Source organism: Micromys minutus (assembly GCF_963924665.1).
Source record: "Micromys minutus genome assembly, chromosome: 10".
Lineage (NCBI taxonomy): Eukaryota > Metazoa > Chordata > Mammalia > Rodentia > Muridae > Micromys > Micromys minutus.
In genome coordinates, this window is record NC_137979.1 from 25,846,590 (window position 1) to 25,873,104 (window position 26,515).

The 26,515-nt window shown below is 40.7% G+C and overlaps 1 protein-coding gene across 3 annotated transcripts in view; it reads left to right on the forward strand.

Annotated features, from left to right (window-relative positions):
• Window positions 1-697: 697 nt before the first annotated feature.
• The window catches only part of METTL16 (methyltransferase 16, RNA N6-adenosine), a 42,044-nt gene continuing 16,226 nt past the window's right edge, over window positions 698-26,515 (forward strand). For 2 of the 3 annotated variants that reach the window (XM_080922783.1, XM_080922785.1), the window contains exons 1-6: window positions 698-826; window positions 3,426-3,553; window positions 12,169-12,368; window positions 15,217-15,357; window positions 18,288-18,403; window positions 21,370-21,512. In XM_080922783.1, coding sequence (XP_080778909.1) covers window positions 3,426-3,553; window positions 12,169-12,368; window positions 15,217-15,357; window positions 18,288-18,403; window positions 21,370-21,512 — 728 coding nt within the window. In that variant the 5' untranslated portion in view covers window positions 698-826. The other variant, XM_080922784.1, reaches the window with a different exon arrangement.

The window sequence follows — 26,515 nt, forward strand, 5'->3', positions numbered from 1 at the left end:
TTATGTGTATGGGTGTTTGCTTGCGTGTTCCTGCACCACGTGCACGCGTGCCTTCCGAAGGTCACTAGGGGCTAGAGTTACAGCTGGTTTTGAGTCACCATATTGGGGCTGGGACTCGAACCTGGGTCTTTTGTTGGAGTAGCCAGTGCTCTTAATTGCAGAGCCATTTTTCCATTCCCTCATGCCACCCAAATCAGCTCCTAAGTGCCAGTTATTTATTTGCCCATCTCACGGTTTATCTGTAACTACTGGCTGTGTCATCACATAGACTTGCTGTACAGTAGGTTGCCATCAAACCCAAGAGTATCCTTTTCTAGCCTTCCAATTTCCTGCCCAAGACTAGATTTAGTACGATTTAGTAAGGCTGGGGAGAGGTGAAGAAAGGCTACATTTAAAAAAAAAAAAAGTTTACGGCTTGGTGGTGTAGCTTGTCCCTGTAATCCCAGTACCCGGGAAAGCCAGGGGAGGAGGGTAGCTCCAAGTTCCTGACCAGACCCTATTACAAGATTACATGCCAGAAGACTAGTGACCCGGTCCCTCCAACTGCTAACCGAAGACATCTCCGGACCGACCACGCCCCCACGTCCCGGTGAAAACACGCCTTCATCTCCAAGTACCGCGACAGTTCCTTCTTTCTTAGGGCTAGGCCAAAGATCTCGCGAGAGTAGCCTGTCCAATCACGGCGCTGAGTGGCTGCGCAAGATGGCGGCGCGCTTGGAGCGTAGTATCTGCGTCTTTAGGAGCTTGGTTGTGTGAGTGGGTTGAGATTCTGGGTTATTGCAGGCCCAGCGACACACTCCGTCCGGCTACTACATTGGCCTACGAGGTGCGTGGTTCAAAATCTCTTACCCGGTTTCGCACAAGGATCGTCTAAGAAGTGGATCACCTGCTTTTCTTCCTCTGGCTCTCGGATCCTCCGGGGCTTAAAGTTGGATCAGAAGCCGGGGACCTGGGGCGGGTGTGTTTGCGAACGCAGGCGGTAGGTGGGAGGAGTTGAAGGAGAGATTTCCTCATCACCCTCCTAGGCTGATGTTCAGAGAGCGCTGAAACCGAGGCGGGAAGAAGGCGTGGATGAACCAGAGAAGTGGCGGAGGATAAGTCAAATTTATGAGGTGGGGGCGTGAAGAGAAAACAGAAGTGTTGGGGCCGAGGTGGGAGACATCTGTTCAGTTTTCTGTTCTTCTTAAAAACTTAAGAAAAAAACACACAAAACTTAGTGCGTTTTGCCAGCATGTATGTCTGCACTACTTGCACAGTGCACGCGGAGGCCAGAAGAGGATGATGTCATTAGACTGGGTTACATACAGACGTTCGTGAGCAGCCACATGGGTGCTTGGAATCGAACCCAGGTTCTTTGGAAGACTAGCCAATGCGCTTAGTCTCAGATCTAACTCTATAGTCTCCATAGTTTGTTTTTATAAAAGCCAAATTTAGAGTATCCTATAAGCTTCTGTATTAGAAAAAAAATGTGTGATGAGATAAAGGCCAAGAGGAATCCAGAAAACATGAAGTTTTAAAGAGGAAAGAAGGCTGGCCTCAAGGTCTTGGTTTTTGGACTTGGCTCCCATGAGCCTTTTTTTTTTTTTTTTTTTTTTTTGTTGTTGTTGTTGTTTTGGAGACTCACCTGGGCTGCCCATTCAGAAAGAGAATGCTGTGTCTCAGTGACTTATACAGTGAAAAGTATTTCCTACTCATTCCCTTCATTTCCTTTGGTGCTGATGACTAAACCTAGGGCCATGCTCTGTCACTCTGAGCTGCAATTCCTGATGACTTCAAATTCTTCTCAGTCAACAAATAGTTGAGTGCTTCCTCTTACAGGCCCTGTTTTAAGTATTTGGGCACCTCTGTGAACAAATACATTCTCCTCATTAAGTTTACTTGTAGGGAAGATTTTAAGAATGAAAGCAAATGCCTACCACATGTCAAGTGAGTAAAAAGACTGAAGTCAGGAAGCTAATACAGTGTGTGCTCCAGGCACTGAATATTTAAGTGAGGTGGTCAAGACAGATGGTAGTTAATAAGGTAGTATTTTACCAAAGACCTAAAGGTTCAGCACATGTGCTTTTCAGTGGGGTGCACAATCCATGCCAACTGAATGGCAGGAAGTGCAAGCCCAGTGGGATGGTGCACACTGGACTCACAGCACTTGGAGGATATGGAATTCTAGACCAGCCTTGGGTGCAGAGTGAATTCCCAGTCAGCCTGAGCACTGGAGATCTTGTCTGACAGTGGTAAGAACAAAAAGACTGCCTAAGTAGTCCGTGGCACTTGGTCAGGAAATGGCTCAAAGGCCAGTGGCAGGAACAGAGTAAATTGGTGCTAGCAGACACTCAGTAAACTCTGAGGAATGGGATGGATGGATAGATAGAAACCCAGAAGTTAGTTATCTTTTGTGGAGCAGTCCTTGGTAGAATATGTGTGTGATACTGTGTTCAATTCCCAGTTGAATTTTTTCTTTAAACAAAGGTTAAAGAATCAAAAGGAGCGACTTTATTGAGTGTGTCTGTTATAACCTGAATAAATAGTGAAGAAAAATGAACTGAATTGTCCAAGGTTGTAATTTAACTTGGGTCACGGGTCACATATGTTTAGAGTATGTGCCTGTAAACTGTGTCTTCTTTAATGTGTTGGAGGTCCTAATTCATCAGTATCTCTTGAACTTGTTACAGGAGTGCCTTTTTTTTGTTTGTTTCGCATTACATGAAAGAAAACCATTTCCCTTTGGTATTCTTGGGGCCTGGGGACTGTCCTCAGTTTATGCTGCTTTTTACTCTGATATTTGCAAGGGGCATTTGAATATTACGGAATTGAAACTGCTAAATAGTGAATTTCTACCATTTTGTGTGTGTGTGTGTGTGTGTGTGTGTAATTCTGAAGATTGAACCCAAGGCCTTGGGCTGGAGAGATGGCTCAGTAGCACCGACTGCTCTTCCAGAGGTCCTGAGTTCAATTCCCAGCAACCACATGGTGGCTCACAACCATCTGTAATGAGATCTGATGCCCTCTTCTGGTGTGTCTGAGGACAGCTGTTGTGTTCTCACATATGTAAAGTAAATAAATATTAAAAAAAAAAAAAAAGAACCCAGGCCTTGAACATGTTGGGCAAGTGCTCTGCTGATAGCTGTGTCCCCTTAAAGGGTGGGACAGGCTTATTGAGGGCATTTCATGTAGCAGCAAGTTGTACTTGCTTGCTTTACTATTTGTATGTGTTTGTTTCTGAGGCAGGGTCTCACATTGTAGTCAGACTGGCCTGGAACTCACTATGTAGTCCAGGCTTGTTGTAAGCTTATTGTGATCCTTCCTCTGCCTCAGGTACTGGAGTTACACACATGAATGTACTCCTGTCCCCACCAGTGCTTTTGGAACTAAATATGCTGATTTCTTCTTTATCTTTCTCACATCTCCTCTTCCCTTTCTCTTTAAAGATGGCTCTAAGCAAATCAATGCACGCAAGAAATAGATACAAGGACAGACCACCTGACTTCGCATATCTGGCATCTAAATATCCAGATTTTAAACAGCACATTCAGATAAATCTGAATGGCAGAGTAAGGTAGGTAACTCATGAAAAGTCATTAATCTGTATCATTGGCGTGTGATCTGAGTGGATGTGACGTGAGAGTAGGCAAGCTGAATGCATGACCTGAATGATAGCCATATGCATCTCATGAGAAGTCTCACATGACTTTGGACAGATGGTTTATCCACCCTGGGGGCCAATTTTTTACATGTAACAAATGAGAAAATTAGAGAGTCTCTTAATGGCTAAATTCCTGCTTCTACAACAGATGCCATTGTCACTCGGGCTAGGATGTGCTTTATGTGATTCAGTGCTTGGTGAATGTCAGAGTGTCTTATTTTGAGGAAAATGATAACTAGAACGTTAGAACTTCCTCAAGGATGTAGCTTGGTTGACCTGGCATTTGTGAAGCACTATCTCTAGCCCTGAATAAACCTGGGGTGGTGGAGCACACAGCAGTGATGACAGCATGTGGGAGGTGGAGGCAGAGGGATCAGTTCATGGGCATCTTTGGCTACATACTGAGTTTGAAGCTGTACTGGGTTATTTGAGACGACTACAAAACCAAAGAAGGCAGAAATTATGATAATGATACGAAAATGTGAGAAAGTAAGTTTGCTATACCTGAGGTTACAGGTGCACACAAGGCCTTGTCGACAAGTGATCTTAACTCAGCCCAGCATCCTTCAGTTTTTTGTGTATCAGTTGACTTCCTGTTATTGTAGCATACATAGCAATCATCATGGGAAGAGAAAAGGCTGCGTTGGCTCAGAGTGCTGAAGGTTATGCTCTAAGATAGAGTGACTTTGTTGCTGAGGTAGTGTATCATGACTAAAAGTGTCTAAGAACAGTTTATAACTTAGTCATTGGGAAATGAGAAGAAAAGGGACATGATCTCCTAGCCCCTTTGGAGGCATGCCCTTAATGACTGAAGACACAAGGTTCTAATGCTTCCTAATTGTGCCAAGTTGGGGACTGAACCTTTTTTTTTTTTTTTTTTTTTTTTTTGTTTGTTTGTTTTAAATCTCTTGAGTTCAAGGCCAGCTACAGAGTGAGTTCCATGACATAGCTTCATGGATGCTATACTGAAACCTTGCCTCAAAGAAAACAAAAACAAAAAAGCTAAAACAAACAAAAAAGAAAATACTAGTTCTAGGGCTCATATTGGGGTTCTGGCATCACAAACAGTTATTTATGAATTTAAATTTAGTATTTATGACTAAAGAACAGTCCTCAGGAACTGGAGAGGTAGTTCAGTGGTTGGAGCACTGGCCGCTCTTCCAGAAGACCTGGGTTTGATTCCCAGCATCCATGTGTTGATTCATAATTGTCTGTAACTTGAGTTTCAGCTGGTATGACACCCTCTTCTGGTACTGCATGTGTGTGGTTTAGACATATATGCAGACAGAAGGTCCATACACATAAAATAAAAATAAAGGAAGGAATAGTCCTGTGTCAGGGAGTTATTCTTGTATCTATGTGTACATGTAGGTAGGCTTTGTGCTTTGCCATAGCACACATTGAAGTCAGAGGACAGCATCTACTATATAGGTTCCCGGGATATTTGTTCAGGTTTGTTTGCAAACTGCCACCCTAAAATTCAGTCTTTTTTAAAAAGAAATTTAAATGTATGGGTGTTTTTCGTACATATATGTTTACCACATGTGTGTCTAGCACCCATGGAGGTCAGAAGAGCTTTTGGCATCAGATCCCCTTTACTAGAGATACACACAGTTGTGAACTGCCATGTGGGTGCTAAGAATTGAACCAGGGTCCCTCTGGAGGAGCAGCCACTGCCCTTAACTACTGAGCCATTTCTCTAGGCCCCCTGAAATTCAGTCTTAATGATTTGTATGACTTTATCCATTTTTAATGCTAGTGTGAATACAGCGTATTATATCTGTTACTAAAGCTTAGTTTTGGGTGGCAGTTGCATTGTTTTCTATGTATAAGTCCCTCTTACCTGCTGTCATTAGGTTACCATCAATAGCTGTACTAAATGTTGACAACAGATGGAGAAAGTGGCTGACATGCCTTTTACTGCTTTGTGTAACTATGTTTGTTTTAAAGTTATTATGTGTTCATATATGATGGAAGTCGTATGTGGGAATTCAGAGGATAATTTAGTGGAATTTGTTCTTTCCTTCCACCTTTTATGTGTGTTCTGGGGAGCAAGCCCAGGTTTTTAGGTGCTTTACCCAAGGAGTTTCTTGAATTAGCTGTGTCCGTGTCGTCGTCTCCTTCCCACTTCTCTTTGTGTAGCCCTGGCTGTCCTGGAACTTTCACACTGTGTTTTCAACTTAGATCTTCCTGCCTCTGCCTCCTGAGATCTGGGATTAAAGGGATGTGCTACCATTACCTGGCTAGCTTTAATTGTGCCTTTTAATTGTGTTAAAAAAACCACTTCTTGGATGAGGCTGTATTCCTTTTCAGTACCTCTAATACAGACAGTGGTTGAGCCATGGTGTCACAGCACTTAAAATTCAAAATGAGTAGCTCTGCTTTCCAAATTTCTTCCTATGGATTTTCTAGTTTCAATTCTTCAAAACTGATTTAGAAATAGCCTCCTCACCTGCATGAGGCAGGTGGTGACAGAGGCAGGTAAATCTCGTGAGTTTAAGACTAGCCTGGTCTTCAGAGCAAGTTTCAGGACAGCCAGAGAAACACTGTCTCCAGAAAAACCAAAAGGCAAGAGAAAAAGGAATTCTCTCCTTTTTCTCACCCCCCCCTCCTTTCATAGGCTATTGTATCTATCATGGGCTCCTTATATTGCTTAATACACTCAGTAGGTGGCTTTTTTTTTTTAACCTTAAATATGCTCCCACATAAATAGTTTTTACAGTTGAGTCTGGGTTGAAACGAAGACTTTTCTCATTTCTTCAAATTTTGCCCTTACAACATGGTTTTTAACTTGCACTGAATTTAGCAGCATGTTTCGGCATATAATGCCTTTTCAGATCATACTCTTTGTAAATTTATACAAGTGCGTGCAGGAACCTTCAAAGGTCAGAATAGGGCATTGGATCCTTTGGTACTGCAGTAAGTTATAGATGATTGGGAGCAACCATGTAGGTGATGGGAATTGAACCTGGGTCCTCTGCAAGGACAACTAGTGCTCTTGACTGCTGAGCCATCTCTTCAGCTAATGAACAGTTACGTTCTAAGAACATTGTAGAGAATGGATTGCAGAGAGAATTAAGGTAACTAGGAAATGATTTTAGTATCCCAGATTAAGTATATTAGTGGCCTATCTAGGTGAAGGTAATAAATGAAACTCATAGAAATTCCTAAGTATAACTAGCAATATGTGGTAGAAATTAGGAAGAGAAGAGCCAAGTGGGGAGCCAAGAGAGGAGCCTATCCCCTTGAGGGAAAGCGATAATGCCATCAACAAGAGTATAGAGCAATGGATAAGCTGATTTTAGGAAGGCATTTTCAGTTGGGAATATTGGATCTGAAGACCTTGGGATACCTGAGTGGAATATTTAATAGACAATGGACAATAAGTTAAAAGAATTATAACACAGTGATGGTGGGATGCTTGTTTGTTGAAGGCAGAAGAGAAGCAGGAATTCAGTGTGTAGGAAATAGATGCAGTTGGTTTGGAGAACTGTGCAGAGATGTGGATGAGAGTAGTTGAGATGTAATAGACAGGGAGAAAGGAAAGACAGTAAAGAACAGGTCACAATGAACATTGAGGGGCCAGAGAGTGGGCTGGTGGATAAAGGGACCTGACACCAGTCTAAAGACCTGAGTGATTCCCAGAGTTCCACATGGTTGGAGGAGAGAGAAGCTCCTAAGCTCCCATAGATTGTCTTTTGAACTCCATATGAATACTGTGGCACATGCACACAGTAAATATTTAAAAGCATTATGTAGTATATTAATTATTTATAGATGTTATTCTTCATATTGAGGAGTCTGAAAACAGTTGTTGAATGTGTGATATAGGGCTTAAATAAAGGATTCCATGCTTGTGAGGTGTACTGGCTAGTTTTGTGTCAACTTGACACAGCTGGAGTTACCACAGAGAAAGGAACCTCAGTTGAGGAAATGCCTCCATGAGATCCAGCTATAAGGCATTTTCTCAACTAGTGATCAGGAGGGGAGGGCCCAGCCCATTGTGGGTGATGCCATCCCTGGGCCAGTGGTCCTGGGTTCTATAAGAAAGCAGGCTGAGCAAGCCAGGGGAAGCAATCCAGTAAGTAACATCCCTCCATGGCCTCTGCATCAGCTCCTGCTTCCTGACCTGCTTGGGTTCCAGTCCTGACTTCCTTTGGTGATAAACAGCAATGTGGAAGTGTAAGCTGAATAAACCTTTTCCTCCCCAACTTGCTTCTTGGTCATGATGTTTTGTGTAGGAATAGAAACCCTGACTAAGACATGAGGCAAGCATTCTGCCACTGAGCTATTCTTTTTGTTTGTTTTCCAAGATAGACTTTTAGGAGTAAAGGTGAGCATTGCTGTTCCAGGCTGCAGCTCCCTAAATGTCTTGCAGTATGGAACACTGACAGTGAGTGCTTTATATTCTCACATGAGAATTTTACACTTTGGGCCTTTTTTTCTTTTGAAATATTTATTTCTCTGAGTACACTGTAAGTGTCTTCAGACACACCAGAAGAGGCATCAGATCCCATTATATATGGTTATGAGCCACCATGTGGTTGCTGGGAATTGAACTCAAGACCTTTGGAAGAGCATTCAGTGCTCTTAACCACTGAGCCATATTTCCAGCTCTGGACTTTTTATTAGTATATTATACATAGGCCTCTACATCCTAAGTACTAAATATTACAGGTGTCAACGATTATTCTTGGTAAAAAAAAATTTTTTTTAAAGACTGAATTTCTCTGTGTAGCCTTGGCTGTTCTTTAACTAGGTCTACAGAGATCCTGCCTATGCCTCCTGAGTTCTGGGACTAAAGGCATGCAACGCTACTACCTAGCTCAAATTTATTTAAAAAAATATTTATGGGTTTGGAGAGATTACTTTAGTGGTTAAGAGCACTTTTACTATTCTTTCAGAGGACTTGGATTTGGTTCCCAGCATCTACTTGGTGGCTTACAACAGTCTAACTCTAATTTCAAGTAATCTAATGCCCTTTTGGTGTCTGAGAGCACTGTACACAGTCATGCCTTCAGGCAAACACTCATACACACAAAACAAAAAGTTATTTTAAGGCAAAAGTTTTTATTATGTTTAATCAATATGTATGTGTGTGTGTGTGTGCATGCGTGCGTGCGTGCGTGCGTGCGCCTGTGTGTGCCTGTGAGTGGGTGCAGTCATGTGCCACAGGATGTGTGAAGGGCAGACAAGAACTGTTTGCTCTTTCTAGCATGTGGGTTTGGGGTTCAAACTCAGATTGCTAGGCATGACAGCACCTGACTTTATGCACTTCTTGCCAGGCCTTCAGCGTCTATTTTATAATAGATATGAAGAATTTCCTCCCTGGCAGTGGGCAAGGGGACATCTTGTGGTGTTGCTCTTATGTCATTCAGGGGCAGAGCAGATGGCAGTCCTTTGTTCATCCTAGCTTGATGCCTGGCTTTGTGGCCAAAGTTGTTTTATGCCTAAAGCACATTAAAAATTTTTTTTTGAAATTTTCACAGAGGACAGCAAATACACCTGCAAAAAGAAGACATTTTTCTTAAGCTTATTCATTATTGTATATGAGTGTGTATGTTTGTGTCTCATGGTGGATATGTGTAGGTCAGAGAAGAACTTTGAGGAGTTGGTCTTCTCACTGTGGTATCCAGGATTGTGTGGCTGGTGCTTTTACCCTCTCTTGGGTGTAGGGGAAGCTGCGGATAGGACAGTCAGGGAGACTGTATTTGCTTTTGGTTATCTGGTATTTACTTACTGTTTTAATTCGAATTAGCTTGTGTTTGCAAGTGATGCTGCAGCACAGACACAGGTTTAAAGGTAAGAGGATGCGCACATACTTGAAACAGAGTAGCCAGGTAATAACCTTGTTTTTAAATGTACAAGCTTTGTACATTTTTGTTTTATTTTGCGTGTATACCTGCATGTATGTCTCTATACCACACGTGTTATGCACCAGAAGAAGGCTCAGATCTCCTGGCACTGGAGTTACAGATGGTTGTAAACTGCCATGTGGGTGCTGAGAATCAAACCCAGGTGCTTGGAAGAGCAGCCAGTGCTCTTAACTACTGGGCCATCTCCAGCCCCTCCAAAGGACAGTTCTTTTCTCTCATCATAGGTTGTGGGAGATTGAACTAGGTCATCAGGCTTCTGTGATAAATGCTTTTACCTGCTGAACTGTCTAGCTGGACTGTTTTTACAGGAAAAAGAACACAAATTTAATTATGGTTCATGCTTAGGAATCCCAGACTATAGTATGGCATAGGCAGAAGGGATCTGCGATTTTTAGGTATAGGGTTGAGCTGGCCAGTATTGACAATGTGATGATTGCCTCTGTTCTTTCCTGTATCCGTCATTGCTTTGTTATAATTATATCAAACTGCTGCAATTTAATTTTAGGCTTTGTTTTTCATAGTACCAACTCCATAGCAACAGCCTGCTGTTTGTGTGAGCTCTGTTAGTTGATCTTGAACATAGTGAGAGATTAAAGACAAATTTTTGTTGTTAAACCAAAGACTGACACTGAAGGTAGGTTGTAATCGGTGACCAGTGGTTCTGGCATCTCATTGGTGATCCAGTGATGGAGAACAGTGTTACAACAAGGCTGACAGGCTTTGGTGTTTATTGACACATTTGAGGGGCAGCTTCTGCAGTATAGAATTATTGTTAGGTCATCCTATACAATATATAACAATGTTGTATAGCGGAAATGCATATTCTAAGACTCATCTCTAGAGATGATAACAAATAAAGTATCATTTGTAGCAGAGTGGGAATCATTTTGGGGAAATCAGAAGCCTGTTGACAATAGGCTGTTTTGTGAAGCTGCATGTGTTAAAGAAACAAGAAAGACTGGTGGAATGAATAAATGCTAATTTTCATGTGAGAGCTAATTTTAGTTCCTAGGCCTCCCTGTGATCTTGGAAATGAGAATAAAAAGGATCTTGCCTGTGCTCAGGATTTGCAGTGTCCCAGGGCACTAGTGTGACCTAGATATTTAAGCAGAGAAGTTGTGTGACTAGACTTTGCCCTACAAAAGATTTCCAACACTTGGTCTAATGTTTGCCTTTTCTTAGAACTAACAAAGGAACACTCAATTTTGTTGATAGAATCTTAGAATCAGCTTCCATAGTTTCCACTTATCCCCTTCACTGGTCTTCTCTCTGCTTTATAGGTAATGATTTTGGTGATAGGTTCATGTGCTATCGTTTGTTAGAATGGAAAGTGTGTGTGTGTGTGTGTGTGTGTGTGTGTGTGTGTGTGTGTGTGTGTGTGTGTAAGATCGTGTTTGAGGCAGTCTTGCTCTGTACGTACCTCTGACTGCTTGATGTTCACGGTGTAGTCCTGGATGGCCTTGAACTTGCAAAGCTCTTTCTGCCTCTGCCTCATAATTGTTGAGGATGCAGGTCTATGCTTCCATGCCTGACAGTAGATTCTGTGCAGCTGAGGGTCAAACCCAGCATTCCTGTGCACACTGTGTGAACACTGTACCACTGAGCTGTACACGCTTACCCCTGCATATTTCTACTGGCAAGGGGTGGTCAGAGAGACGGGGGGGGGGTTACTTTTTAATAATTTATTTTTGTTAATTATATATATTTTCATTATTTCCCTTTTTCCTCTCCCATGTACCTCTTGCTTCAGTGTGTAGGATTGAATTTTATTTTTGTCATTAAAGATGGTGTTAGCTCTCTCTTTTAATAAACTTGATTGGTTCAACAGAAGTAAAAGAATATTTTGTTAAGGTTTTTTTTTTTTTTTTTTTTGCTATAGGGTCTCTCTTTTCGCTGGGCTCTGGGACTTGGTATGTAGACCAGTAGACCAGGCTGGTCTCAAACCTACTTCTGCCTCCTAAGTAGGGAGAGTAATTGTGTGTACTTTTGGCTATTCCTGAACCTTTTTTTATGTTCTTTGTTTTTTTTGAATCAGAGTTTCCCTTTGTACTTTTGGCTGTCCTGGAACTCACTCTGTGAGCCAGGCTAACCTTGAACTCAGAGATCTACCTGCCTCTGCCTCCTGAGTGCTAGGATCAAAGGTGTTACCCAAAATGACCTGACCATTTCCCCCCTATTTTTTAGTGTGTTTTTGAATAATATGTTAGTGTCAGTGATATTGATGATAGCTTAAAAACACCCAGCATTTGTAAAACAATATGTATTCTTTTCAGAGACTGTTACATGACACTGATGTTGGAAACCTACCTTAACAGCTGAGAAAAGTGCCAGCTAGGCACATGGCTTGTCCAGGGTCTTAGCTAAGACAGAAACCAGACAGGAATTGGAACAGAGGCACTCTTAACCCCTGTACTTCATGTATGGATGCTGTCTTTCTGGTAGATAACTACACTGCTTTTCATAGGCTGTGAAGGTCTCAAGTACGCCTGTGTCTGCTGTTGTGCTGAACGTTGAATGTGACTTTCCATGTGAGATTTCTTTAGGAAATTCAAATGGGCATTGGGTCCCTGATATAGCTGCTTGATATGGCAAAGATGCTAGTGCACCTTGTGGTACATAATAATCAGTGTGTGCTTTTTCTCTGCTCTTCAGTCTTAATTTCAAAGACCCTGAAGCAGTCAGAGCTCTGACTTGTACTCTCCTGAGAGAGGACTTTGGACTTTCTATCGATATTCCATTGGAGAGACTAATTCCCACAGTCCCCCTGAGACTTAACTATATTCACTGGGTAGAAGATCTGATTGGTCACCAGGATTCTGACAGAACGACTCTCCGAAGAGGAATTGACATAGGTAGGTGGTTCTTCTTGTTTGCAGGGTTGTATTGTCAGACTCTTTCTAAGCTCTTCTAGAATTAACTGTGAAAGAAGCTTTATTTGATGCATGGAGATTTCTGACATTGGTTTCTCTTGAGAAGGGATGATGTCCAGGTAAATTAGAGAGCAGGGGGTAAGAGAAGTGTGGAAGGAAAAAGGTCCTTTTTTACATAGCTTTCAAGTTTTCCTTAGTATATATGTTTGTTGGGCATTGTCTGCTGTTAGTGAACAATTTATAATTAAACTTTAATATCATTGTTAATGTTTTGAGACTGTAGCTCTGGTGTCCTGCAACTAGCTTTTTATATCAGGCTGGCTACAATGCACAGAGATCTGCCTCTCTTCCTACCGAGTGCTGGGATTATGGATTAAAGGCGTGAGCCTCCATACCCAGTTGTGAAGCACCTCCCCCTTTGAGACATTCTGACTGTCCTGGAACAAGCTGTGTGGAGTAGTCATGCTGCCTGTGCTCCCAAAGCTCTGCCATAAATCCTTAAAGCCTTGCTTGCCTATCAGAGTTCCCATGGTCTGGTCTTTACCCTGTTCTCTAAGCCCTACTTACCTGATGTTTCTTTTGTTTTCCACACTTGTCTTGTAGAGCACCAGGTCTTTTTATATGTTATTTCCTGTGCCTCAAACTTCTCTCATTAATACTACACTTGTCAACTCAAGTCTGTTTTCTCCATAAAAGTGATCTTTTATCTTAACACCCAAGAAAGGTTACTTTCTTGGTTATATAATACATGGTTAATATTTTTTATTTGCTACAAATTAAAATTACAGTAATCTTTCCAGGCCTAGTGAAGTTGTTGGATAAAGGCATTCTTTTTTTTCTTTTTTTTAAAAATGAATTATATATACATACATACTGTAGCTGTCTTCAGACACACCAGAAGAGGACATCAGATCTCACTACAGATGGTTGTGAGCCACCATGTGCTAGGAATTGAACTCTGGCTCTCTGGAAGAGCAGCCAGTGCTCTTAACTGCTGAGCCATCTCCCCAGCCTCAAGGCATTATTCTTTTAACATTTACATTCTAAGTACTTCATGTGAGCTAAACTTTGGAGACTTGATGGAATTCAGTTAAAGCTGTTACCTTTATATTCATGGTAGAAGATGGCCGATGTGTGGAAGCTAAATGCTTGGCTTGAAAAGTGTGGTGGCAGGTGTTTGTGATCCCAGCACTTGGGTTATGGCAGTGGGAGGATAGCAAGTTCCAGGGCAATGCTGCCTAGGCTATGCATGAGACCAAAACTAGGGAAGGAGGTGGGGGAAAAGGGACTCTAGCCTATTAGGTGCTAATTGCATTTTAATTATGCCCCAAACCCACTAAAGTAGCACTTGGGGATACAGGAGGTTAATGGATTTTAGCTCTTCACAAGGGGTAATGCTTGCTGAAATCATATTCTTTCTAATTAGGGTTCTATATAAATTCTTCCCCCAGACTCCCATCAGGTTGCTCTAATTCTATGACTGTACTTTCCATTTTTATTTATCATTATAAGGATGATTACCCACTTACAGTGTCATTTGGCTTTCTGAGCATATCAGAATCTCAGAATTCAGGTGTCTTGGTCTTTAGGATTGATGGACAGTTTTAGAAGGGTAGGGGATGGGTCTTTTACCTGGATATTTTTCCTTCGAGATGAGGGAGGGCCTTTTTTAAAAATAAAAATTTTTTTTGAAAAAAACATTCTAAATGACTCTAGTTTTCTGGAATGTCCAAGCCTAAACAATTGTGACTCTTGAGAAGCTGAGTATTCTCTTCCTTCCTTGTACCTCCCAAATCCCCAAAGAAGTGTTTGCCTGACAGCATCAGGGCCAGGAGACAATACCATGGCTGGCAAAGAGGTTAAGTAGTGCAGCATTTACTTTGGTCTGTTTCCCAGCTTGTTAAGAGTAGTAGGTCATGAGGAAGTGATGGGCAGGAGGATTCCAGATCCTGCAGAGCTACAGTAGAATCTGGAAAAGCAGCTTTGGAGTGGTGGGTCCAGGTGTTGCTCTCAGAAGCCCTAGCTTTCCTTCCCTTGGATAGATTCACTGAGATCTAATCTGTCAAGATTGTTAGTGATTGTAAAAGCACTGGGGGCTTGGGGAAGTAGACCAGTCCGTGGTTAGGGACCCTACATGCAAATTTAGGAACACATACTAGCTGTTGAAGCTGATTTTTGCTTTGTTTTGTTTTTTTGTTGTTATTCTTGTTCATGAAGCATTGACTTCTCAGTATGTCTCCTGTACCTGTGCTCTGGCTAGTTAGTGGCTGACATGACTGACATTCTACACAGCCACAGGGAACTGGACACACGCGCACCATTTGCTTTTTAAAATGAACTATGTGTTTGTCTGCATGTTTTGTTTGTTTGCCCCCTTTGAGACAGGGTTTCAAACTCATAGTCTTTCTGCCTCTGCTTCCCAAGTGTTAGAATTGCCCGTGTGTGCCCCTACACTGATTTGCTCTGAGACACTGTGGTGTTTTAACAAGTAGCATTGTGTTGAGGAAATTACATCTTGTATGGGATGTAAAGACTTATAAGCAAATTTTACAAAATAAAGTGTTTTGTTCGCTTTAGGTTAATAAGCTATGTTTTCCTGGGTATTCATTTATCCACATTGCATTTTACACAGAACACACAAGAGTAGGGCATGAGGGGTTTTGTCCTCTAGGAACGTTGTACTTTGAGGTATGTGTAAAATGAGTAAGCCCAGTAGCTGCTTGTGAGTTAAGCTGTGGAGACCTGAAAGAATTCTTAGGAAGAAAAGGGATTTTTATTGTTCTCACCTTTCCCTCCTATGTGGGATGTGCTCTGGATTTTTATTTTCTAGGTACTGGGGCGTCCTGCATCTATCCCTTACTTGGAGCAACTTTAAATGGCTGGTATTTCCTGGCAACAGAAGTGGATGATATGTGCTTCAATTATGCCAAGAAAAATGTAGAGCAGAATAACCTATCTGATCTCATTAAAGGTTGGTTCCTCTAAGTAAATCACCCTTCGAGCTTTGTTTATTAAAAGTTCTTTAATATTACATGCATTATTATTATCTTCTGTGAGCTTTTGTTTGTTTGAAACAAGAGTCTCTGTATGCAGCTCTGGCTGCCCTGGAACAACAAGGCCACACCTCCTAATTCTTTCAGGGGGGCATTCTTATTCAAAATATCACACCTTCTAATTTAGTTAGTATGTAATTTGTTTTTGGTTTTGGTTTTTGGTTTTTTTTTTTTTTTGGTGGATGGTTTTTAAAAATTTGCTATGTTGAGGCTGGAGAGATGGTTCAGGGGTTAAGTACTTACTGTTTCAAACATTGTGACAAAATCATAGCGCAGTGGTCTGACAGCCTGACAAGACTTGACAGCTCTCTAGAACTTGCAGACCACGGCTTGCATTTGCATTATTATGTAATCCAGAGTTACATAAAAATTTCTCAGGCACAGGGGGTATTGAGCACTAAAATTCTAAGAAACTCGCACCATATTTCATCAAGGATGGTGATAACACTATATGTCGGATATGAACTGTTTCAAGTAGCTCTGCCTATGGCAATGCCTGCAGCACTGAGGCAACCACTAATAGTTGTAATTTTTTAATGCATCTGTGGAACGCAGTTTAGGAAAGTCCTCAAGGTAGCTAGGGAGGGTCTAGTAGCTGTTACTTGAGTTACATTATCTTATTACTGGACCTCTGGTTTGCTGGAAAATGAGGAGTGCTTTCTGTATAAATTTACAGTAGGTCTAGTGGCACAGGTTATCTTGGCCACCTGGGAGACTGGGGTATAAGGATCTATAATTTAAAGTACACCTGGTCTACGAATTGAGTTTAAGATCAGCTCATGCAGTTAGTATTTGCCTCAACGATAAAAAGGCGGGGATTTAGTTCCTTGGTAGAACACTTGCCTTGTATTTGTGAGTTCATCTGAAGTACTACAAACAAAAGAAGTTAGAAAATTTTGATGACTTATTAGCACCAATAATGATTTTAAACTATGCTTTTAACAGTATATAGCACCTGCCCATTATGCTAATGAGGGATAGTTCTCTTTCCTGTCTCATTCAGCCAGGAGCTTTATCAAACTTTAGAATCAGTTTGTTAGTAGCTAAAATTTGGAAGTGGGTTTTTGTCTTGTCTCGATTTGGTTTTCTCTCTTTTCATCAGTTCCTTTGTGTTAGGGAGGCTGGGCACACAGCTGCACCAGCTGTGTATAGAGGTTAGAGAACCACTTGCTTATAGAAGTGGTCCTCTCTTCACCAGAGGGATGGGCTAGTCCTTTGGTTTGTTTCTAGTTGAGGTTGACACTGTTGTAATCTGTCTGAATAGCACTTGTGTTTTCTTTCTAGTCTTAGTTCATTGAGTGCATTTGTATGCTGTTTCTTAGGGACTTTGCTACTTCAAATGACCCTAGACAGTGCAGACTCTTGTATTTCTGTGTGTAATAGAGACATTACATTTCACTTAGATGAGTTATAGTGAGTTAGCAGTATATATTTTTGATTTTTTTAAATTAAAACATTGCATAAGTATTTAACCTGTATATACGTCTGTACCACATGTATACCTAGTGTCCAAGGAGGCCAGAAGACAGAAGACTGGGTCAGATCTCCTAAAACTGGGGTTACAGACAGGTTCTGCCATGTGAGTGGTGGGAATTGAACTGTAGGCCAGTGTTCTTAACCACTGAGCTATCTTTCTAGATCTCTTCCCACTCCAAAGGTTCCCCCCCCCCTTTTTTTGACACAGGGTTTTATTGTGTAGCCTTAGCTAGCCTGGAAATCTCAGTGTGGACCAGACTAGTTTCAAACTCATAGAGATCTGCTTTGATTAAAGGCTTGTGCCACTACATGTGACCAATAATGTATATTAAATCAATTCTCTTGAAGCAAGACACACCAGAGATGAGGTTATGTATCTAAGGGGCTTGCAGAAACTGTACTTGTCCTGTACTTCCCACAGGAATTTGTCTTTGCTCATTCAGTGTTCATGGCAACTTCATAGACCACACCTACCACGAATAATGAAAAATAGGTATTGATAAAGCAACTTTGTATGTGCGTGGGTGCACATGTGCATGTGCCTTTGGAAGCCTCCAGAAGTCTGCATCAGAGTGTTCTTCAATCACTTTCTACATTATTATTTTAAAATACTTTATGTGTGAGTGTTATCTCTGTCTGTGTGTCTCTTTGCATCCCTGTGCATAGGCAGTGCCTGCAGAGGCCCAGAAAGGTGTCCGTCAGTTTTCCTGGGACTGACGCTTTTGCTGGTTGTTAGTGGTCATGTGATTGGAGTAGAATCCAGGTTGTCTAGAACAGCAGTTAATCCTCTTAACCATCAAGCCATATCTCCAGCTCTTTCACTGTATTTTTTTTTAAAGATTTATTTATTTTTATTTCATGTATGTGGGTACACTGTAGCAGTTTTCAGACACACCAGAAGAGGGCATTGATCCCTTTACAGATGGTTGTGCAGCAAACCAAACGTGGGTCCTGGGAGAGCAACGTGTGCTCTTCTGTTCCCCAGTTCCTTTTACTTATTTTTAAAATATAATTTAGTTTTTAGTAGAATGAACATAAATTCATTGCAGAAAAGTTAGAACTCAAGAGTAGGAGGAATTCTAGGAGAGAAACTTTGTTTTATTAAGGTGAGCTTTTACTGTGTCTCTTTAGAAAAGAATAAAGACTTTTCCTAGTAGTGTTAACACGTGTTGTTAAGAGGCACATTGATAAGGTTAATGCATCTGTTTTAACTCTCCATTTCTGTGGTTTTGCCTCTCACTGGGAGTAGAGTGAAGGAATTTTATACTCAGGTTTGCCATCATTTTGCTTCTTGGTTGTGTATTGTTTTGTGCAATTGCTTTAAAGACATTATAAAATAAATCATAACTAACAGTCCTCTTCCTCTCCCTAGTGGTGAAAGTACCGCAGAAGACACTCCTGATGGATGCGCTTAAGGAAGAGTCCGAAATAGTCTATGACTTCTGTATGTGCAACCCTCCCTTTTTTGCCAACCAGTTGGAAGCCAAGGTAAAGTATCTTTAAAGTTACCAACTGCTTAGCTATCTTTACCTTATTGTAGACATAAAAGTAGAAGGCAGTTTTTCTTTAGAGACTGTATAATTTAAAATGCTGTTGGTTTCAGGCATTTGTGAACCCAGTACAGATGGACTTTCCAGTTAAACAGTTAATTTATGTAGCTGAGAAGTTCAGTTAATAAGGCTTCAGGAGCAGTTTGGTCAAGGAATTCATACTATATAAAAGCCAAGGCTTTTGTTTCTAATTTTCTGTTGACTCTAGCCTGGCTTTCTGCTATTTCTTCTTAGAACTCACTCTGTAGATCAGGTTGACTTAGAACTCAGAGATTTGCCTGCTTCTGCCTTCTAAGTGCTGGGGCCAAAGACCTGTGCTACCACTGCCTGGCTAAAACCATTTTTAAACTTTAAATTTGTTATTTATGTTTATGAGTGTGTTGCCTTTATGCTTGTGCACCATATGTGTGCTGGGAATTTTCAGGGACTAGCCCTTGGGTTTCATTATTGTGAGCCACCCTGTGAGAGCTAGGACTGGAACTAGGTCCTTTGGAAGGGCAGCCTGTGTTCTTAATCACTGAGGCATCTCTCCAGTCCTTAAACTTTGAACTTTTAAAATTGAACTGAGCTTGTCAATTTTAGGGACAAAAATTGCTATTTTTTGCCATTTGATAGTTATTAAATGGCTGAATGTTGAAAATGTATTTGCCTTTAGATATTGAACAAAATCTATTGGATAAATAAACTGTTGTGTGGAGATCTGTAATTCCCAGTACATGGGAGGCTGAGGTAGAAGGATCGCAAGTCCTAGGCTAGTTTGAATTGAGTAAGTTTAAACCTGTCTGAAGCAACTGAGTGAGACGCCCTCTCAAAATTTAAAGGAGAGGGCTAGGAATGTATCTCAGTGGTAGAGTGTTTGCCTAGTATGTGAGAGGCCCTAGCTTCAAACCTTAGCACTGCAACATGCAAAACATAATATGCTTAAAAATTCAGTGTGGGGACTAGAAAGATGGCTCAGCAGTTAAGACCCTGACTGCTCTTGCAGAGGATGTGGATTCAGTTCCCAGCATCCACATGGCAGCTCACAGCCTATTTATTACATCAGTCCCAGGGAATCCGACACCATCTTCTGGTCTTGGGCACCAGTGGTACACAAACATGAGTGCAGACACTTGCACACAACATTTCTTTAGAAAATTATTATTTTTTTAGACAGGGCCTCACAATTCAGGCCACTGGAATTCACAGACTTCTTTTTAAGTACTGTGATTATGCCATTATGCCCAGCCCAAAATAAATACATCCTCAAAATAAAGGTTTTGAAATAATCAGGAATTTGAGCAGTAATTTATTAGAAATACTAACATTCCTGATTAGAAAATAAAGTGAAGTACAGTGTAAATAATTAAAAAGTTAGCTTTTGTGTAAATTTATGAAAAAGCAGCATGTTCTACAGTAGCATTTATTAAAAGTGTTGTTTGCCTCCATTTGAAAAATCTGGACAGAGCTTCGGCTTCCCAAAGTGCTTGGTTGCACAGTCCTGGGAGCAGCAGGTGCTCTTACCTCCCTAAATATCTTCTTATTTTGCTGTCTTTTAAATTTGAGGTGGGTGTTAATAAGTTGCCTGTCTGGCATGCCAGACAGCTTTCTGCATTAGCTGCTGCTTATGTTCCAGCCACAGTGTGAGGCTCCTCAGCACTTCTTAGTATCTGTAGTTTGGTGTGCTACCCCAGTGAGTGTGCTGGCTGACTGTAGCATCTTTTCTTGTGCTCAGTAGCCCTTTGCCCTTCTTCCATGCAATGATTTCATTTGGTTACTTTCCCTCATCTGTCCCTTTGTGGGTAAAAGGGTCTAATCAGCTCTAGTCTGCTCCTTACAGTTCTACACTGATTTCTAATTAGCAGTCCTGGGACCATGTACATTCTACACAAGCCCTGTGCCACTCACCTTCCATTTTGACAATTTTTAAATTGGGTTATTCCTATTAAGTTCTAAGGACCCCACCCCCATCACCAACAGGGTTTCTCTGTGTTCCTGACAGTTGTGGAACTCTCTGACCAGGCAGGCCTCAAACTCACAGAGATCTTTTTTCCTCTACCTCTTAAGTGCTGGGATTAAAGGCATATACCACCATTGCCTGGCTGTTTTTTTTTGTTTTTTGTTTTCTTTCTTTCTTTTTAGATTTATTTATTTATTTAATGTATGTAAGTACACTATTGCTATCTTCAGACCATTACAGATGGTTGTGAGCCACCATGTGGTTGCTGGGAATTGAACTCAGGACCTCTGGAAGAGCAGTCAGTGCTCTTAACCACCGAGCCATCTCTCCACCTGGCTGTTTTAAGGATTTGTTATATTCATATCCTAGGCCTGAGTACCTTTAATTATAATGATTTGCAAACATTTTCTCATCTTGTGGTTTGTCTTCAGTTTTCCATGGGATCCTTTATAGTGAAAATGTTTTTAGTTTTGATAAAATACAATTTATCTATTTTGTGTTATTCTTATGCTTTTTGATGTTAAATCTAAAAACCATGGGCTAATCCAAGTTAATGAAAATTTACTTTTATGTTTTCTTCTTGGGAATTTTATAGATTAAGCTCTTAGATTTAGGTCATTGATGCATTTGAGTGAGTATGAAGTGAGGTAAGGATGGATTGAATACTAAAGTATAAGAAAGAGAACCATAAAAGTATTAGAAGAAAACATAAGTAAATATTTATTTAATCTTTGGGTAGATTTCCTGGCCATGGTATCAAGACAGAAAGCATAAAGGAAAAGCAACAGATTGGGCTATATAAAAGGTAAATGTTTTTATATTTAATCCCCAGGGCCTTGCGCATGCTAGGCAAGTGCTTTATCACCAAACTACAGCCCCCACTGGCTGTGTGTTTTTTTAAATCATCAGGATAGCACAGTGATAAGTAGATTACATTAAAGGAGGTGGCTTTTGTTGTTGTTCAGGGTGTAAACTCTCGGAACTCTCGGAGACCTCCACCTAGTTCTGTAAATACAGGAGGCATCACAGAGATCATGGCAGAGGGAGGTGAGCTAGAGTTCGTCAAAAGGATCATCCATGACAGTTTACAACTTAAAAAGAGATTAAGGTAAGTAGGACTTTTGTCTCATATGATCCTAAAGAAATGATATTACTTTAAGGAAAAATGATCACTGGAATTGAAAAGTAGGTAACACTCAAAAGACTGCACAAATAAAAGGGAGAAAGATTCCAGATGGCATATTGCTCCCATTAGTGTGGCCTGTGATGGAACAAAACCAACTCAAATAGTGGCTTTTGATTAGAAAACAGATGGGTTCGAATCTGTCCCATGAACCAGAATCCATTTGCTATCTAGTCCTTGAAGCAGTTGAGGTTTCTTCTCAGTGTCCTGAACAGTGAGAGACGTGAGGACACTGAACTGTCAAGAACTTGGTGAAGGGAAACATTACCAGCCATTTTGGAGATGGGCTAGGGCTAAATATTTTGGACAACACGCCTGTCATTAAAGATTCTCATACAGGACAGCTTGTCTCTTGTAACTTTCCAGTCTCCCACATGTTGTTAATATGGTGAATAATGTGGTAACTAAAATATAAAGAGTGCTCAACCCTAGGATTGAGTTTTGTGAAATAAAGTGTTTGTTTATTTTTGTGTATCATAAAAGGATAATAAAATTGACTATTCAATAATTTTAGAAGGTTTTATTGGGAAGAGGGCATCTTATAGAGAATGAGCTCAAGGCTTCACTGTGACAGACACACAGCCCACACTGAGTTACATCACATCCTCATATTAGTCTATTTTTTCTTTTTGTTTTAAACATGTAGGTATTTTTGACTGCATATGTATGTATGTGTAACAAATGAGTGTCTGGTGCCTGAGGGGTTCAGAAGAGATTGTTGGATCCTTTGAAGTAGAGTTACAAATGCTTGTGAATTCATATGTGTGCTGGGAATAGAACCCTGGTTCTCTAGAAGAGTGGTCAGTGCTTCCAAACGCTATCCTATCAGATTAACTCGTTTTACAGTCTATAGTTGAGTAGTGTTAAGGACGTTCACATCTCCAGACCTCTCGGTATTTTTGTTTTTATTTTAGTTGTTTGGAGCCAGTCTCTTTCTCTAACCTTGGCTGTCCTGGAACTTACAATGTAGACCAGGCTGGCCTCAAATTCATAGAGATCTGCCTACCTATAACTTCCAAATGCTGGGATCAAGGTAATTTTCCAATGTGCAGGGCCAGAACTCTTGGTTTTCCAAGGCTGTACCTGCACCTCTTAAACAGTTCCCTGTTCCTGTCTTGCAGCTCCAGCCAGTCTTCTGTCCTTGAGCTTGGCTGCTCTGGACACCGCATCTGTGTGAAGTCAGGCAGTCCTTTTCTGATTGGCTTCTTTCACTTACCATAATGTTTTCATGCTTCATCCATCTGATCCCTTCCTTTTGGAAAAAGGCAAATGTTTTTGTGTTTTGGGTTATTTTCGTTGTTGTGTTCTGTTATTTGTTTGTGACCAGCTCTCAATGTATATCTCTGACTGGTGCTTGCTGGTTTACAGCCTAGCAAGAAAGCACCAACTGCCCAGTTCAGGCATAGAGCCTGCCTCAGGAATAGGTGGAACATGGCAGAGGACACCGTGCACGTCCTCTCTTCTGGCTTCTTCATGTGTGCATAGGAACCCACCCCAGGTCTGCACAAATACATACATGAATCTGTCTCTAAAAAGAAAGATTTATTCATTTTATGTATTTGAGAACACTGCTGCTCTCTTCAGACACATCGTGTGGTTTCTGGGAATTGAACTCAGGACCTCTGGAAGAGAAGTCAGTGCTCTTAATTGCTGAGCCATCTCTCCAGCCCCTGAAGAAGTAGAGCACTGAAATGTGAAGAAGAAATAGGTATATGAGCATTGTGGTCTAGCTGTGGCATATAACCATTTCACTGTATCATCATCTGCTGGTTTTTGTTCTCTCTCTCTCTCTCTCTCTCTCTCTCTCTCTCTCTCTCTCTCTCTCTCTCTCTCTCTCTCTCTCTCTCTCTCTCTCTCTCTCTCTCTCTCTCTCTCTCTAGCTCTTGCTCTCTGCTCTGAAATTGAATCTCATTTATATAGTTTTTTTTTTTTTTTTTTTTTTTGGCTATCCTGGAACTTGCTGTCTAGACTAAGCTGGCCTCAAATTTACAGAGATCTGACTGGCTCTTCCTTATCAGTATTGGGAGGAGAGGCATGCACCACTATGTCTGGCCATGTGTTGACTTTCGGGAGATTGGACCAACCAGGAAAATGGGGGAACTGTAGATGGTTCTCTTAGGCTACAATTTAATGGGAGGGAGCTGTTAATTTTTAAGGAGATCTTTAAATTATACATTTATCTCCACAGGCTTTCATCTGGACTACCGAAACAAGTTTTAGGCAGTGGCTTTCAGGCCACAGGCATGTGTCTTCACAAGTCTTTTGTTTCTGAATTTGTCCTTCTCTGAGCTATTGCTGAGGTTTACTGCCTGCCCGCCCTGGGGGGTGGGGAGGTAGGGAGTTCTTTTAAACTCATGAAACTGTCTTTGAGTTTTAAAACAAGTTTTTAAAGAAACATTCTAAGGAATAGAAAGCTATTTAGTATATTCTAGGTCTACTTATATCTGGCTCTACTGCAGCCCCCAAGTTGAATAAGGAGTATAAAATTGACTGAGAAGGGCTATTGTGTCTCTGGATAGTTTGCCATTTGGGGGAAATGCTGCCACTCACAGTTGATTTAGAAAGTGTTCAGCTCTCTGTGGATAGGACTCGGGCAGAGTTGTCACCATCATCATGCTAAATCACTAGTGACTTGATTTTAGACTGCTGCAAAGGGTGTATATTCTGAGGCTCTATGAAAATAAGAGATTAAAAACAAGTGTCTTAGCTAATTGTGGGGTACATGCCTTGTCATCCCAGCATTTGGGAAGCAGAGGTAAGAGAATCAGGGGTTCAAGGCCAGCCTTGTTACAAGAGACTCTGCCTTGAAAGAAAAAGAAAAAACAAAAATCTCTAAGTATCTTCCCTGTATGCATCTAAAGGATTTTTTCTTTAGGTAGGGCTTAATGTTTAAAGCTCTTGTTTCTCCCTTAGAGGCTCAAGATCATTCCCAGCACCCACCTGGTGGCTCACAACCTTCTACAACTCCAATTTTCTGACCCAGAAAGATACCAGGCGTGTACATGATGCACAATATTCAGGCAAAACACCCATACTTATAAATCTTTTAAAAAATTTAAATGTTATTTTTTCTTCTTATTTATGAAGATATACAGAAATTCAGAAGGCTAAAGTCATGTTCAGTAGCAATTTAGTTCATGCCACCATATTTCGTTATACAGTTGAAAGGAACTCGAAGGATAAGTTATACATCTTGGTTTTACTTATAAGGCAGATTTTCTGATTCTGTTTCGGTGGCCTGTACTGCAGTTCCATTTCTAAATAGACTACAGTTGCGGTGTGTGGCCATCCTGGGCTACGTGAGATTGCAGGGAGAAAATGTAAAAGTTAATTTTTAGCCATGACAATTTAGAATTTATGTCAGCTTAACTGGTGGATTTTGAGATAAAACATCCTCCAGTTGCTCTAGTGACTGTACGCCTTTGCTCCAGCACTCTACTTATGTGCACTGAGGTGTTGGACTCACAGCCATTGTCACTGCAAGCCTTTAAATTTCTTATTGTTGGCTTTACTGTGGGTCAGTCTTTATAATGATAATTGCAAATTTATAGTCTTTCAAATAATTGATTACAGAGCTGAGTCAAAATAAACACAAGGCTATAGTATCTTGTAATATAATCTTATAATGTAAGAATGAATGCCCCAAACAACATATATTAGAAGGACATAAGACCTAACTCAAGCCAAATTGTGTTGTGTTGAATAAGTCCATAAACAGTGAAGCTAGAAAGGTCATCCTTTTGTAGTTGTCATAGTTATAATTGATCTCTGTGAAAAATCAACAGTGGGAAATTGCAAGAACAGTGTATTATTGTCTGGGCTATAGCTCAGTGGTATAGTGTGTATGAAGTACCTTTTATTTTAAATTAAACAACTTTATCTTAAAAAACAGATAAATGTACAGATTTTAAAAGCATTTTTGCATAAAACTATATGAATATATTTTTGTCAGTGCTTGATTTTTTTTTTAAAGGTTTGATAGTATGCATTGAAACTTTCCATGTTACATTTTGTTTCATATGTACTTTATGCTCATTGTAACTAGTAAGTTTTCAATGAAGTACCTTTTGTACCCTGGGTTTGATCCCAAGCATTGAAAAACAGCAAAGAACAGAACATTTACATAGTTTCAGAATATCTCTTCATAGAGAGCTGACTTTCAAAGAGTGGGAAATTTAAAGTGGAGAAGCCACAAGGACTGCCCCCACCCAGGAGCTCCTGGTCTGATATTCCTAGAAGGACACAGGAGAACCTGTGTTTCTTCACAGTAAAAAGAGGTACTCTGAAACTGTTAAGGACCAATTCCAGATTAAAGAGACTAAGGGGACATGACAGATAACTGAAATGCACAACCACACACTGGAGTGTGTATACAGGGACGATTGGAATAATTGGGAAAGTGAGTATTGATCAAGTTTTGACTATATTCCAGTCCAGGTCATAATATCATTCGAACATTATATTTTCTCCAATTTTGATAATTGCTCAATGCTGTTACCAAAAGGAATGTCCTGTTTTTGTAAATTGTTTATGCCAAAATATTAGGCCTCTGGAATATTTCATAGCTACCTCCCAAATAGCTTATTATAGATACAGAACAAATACGTGGGGGAACTTGTTAATAGGTAAACCTGGGTGAAGGTGTAGGAGAGTCATTTGTATAAATCTTGCAACTCCAACAAGCCAGAAATTATTGCAAAATAATTTTTCTTGAAACTTAGCATCTCAGAGGAATTGTGAAGTGCGGTAATGAGTGGAGCTCTACTTCCATGATTAAGAGCTGTAATGGGCTCACAGTCTCCTGGGTAACCAGAGCTTCCTTTGTTCCTTTTTTGTTCTACTTGCATTTTGATGAGTTGTCACAGGGTATCTCTTGAGACTGTAGCCAGCATGTAGTTGTTAGACACGTTTACATATAAGGCTAGAAA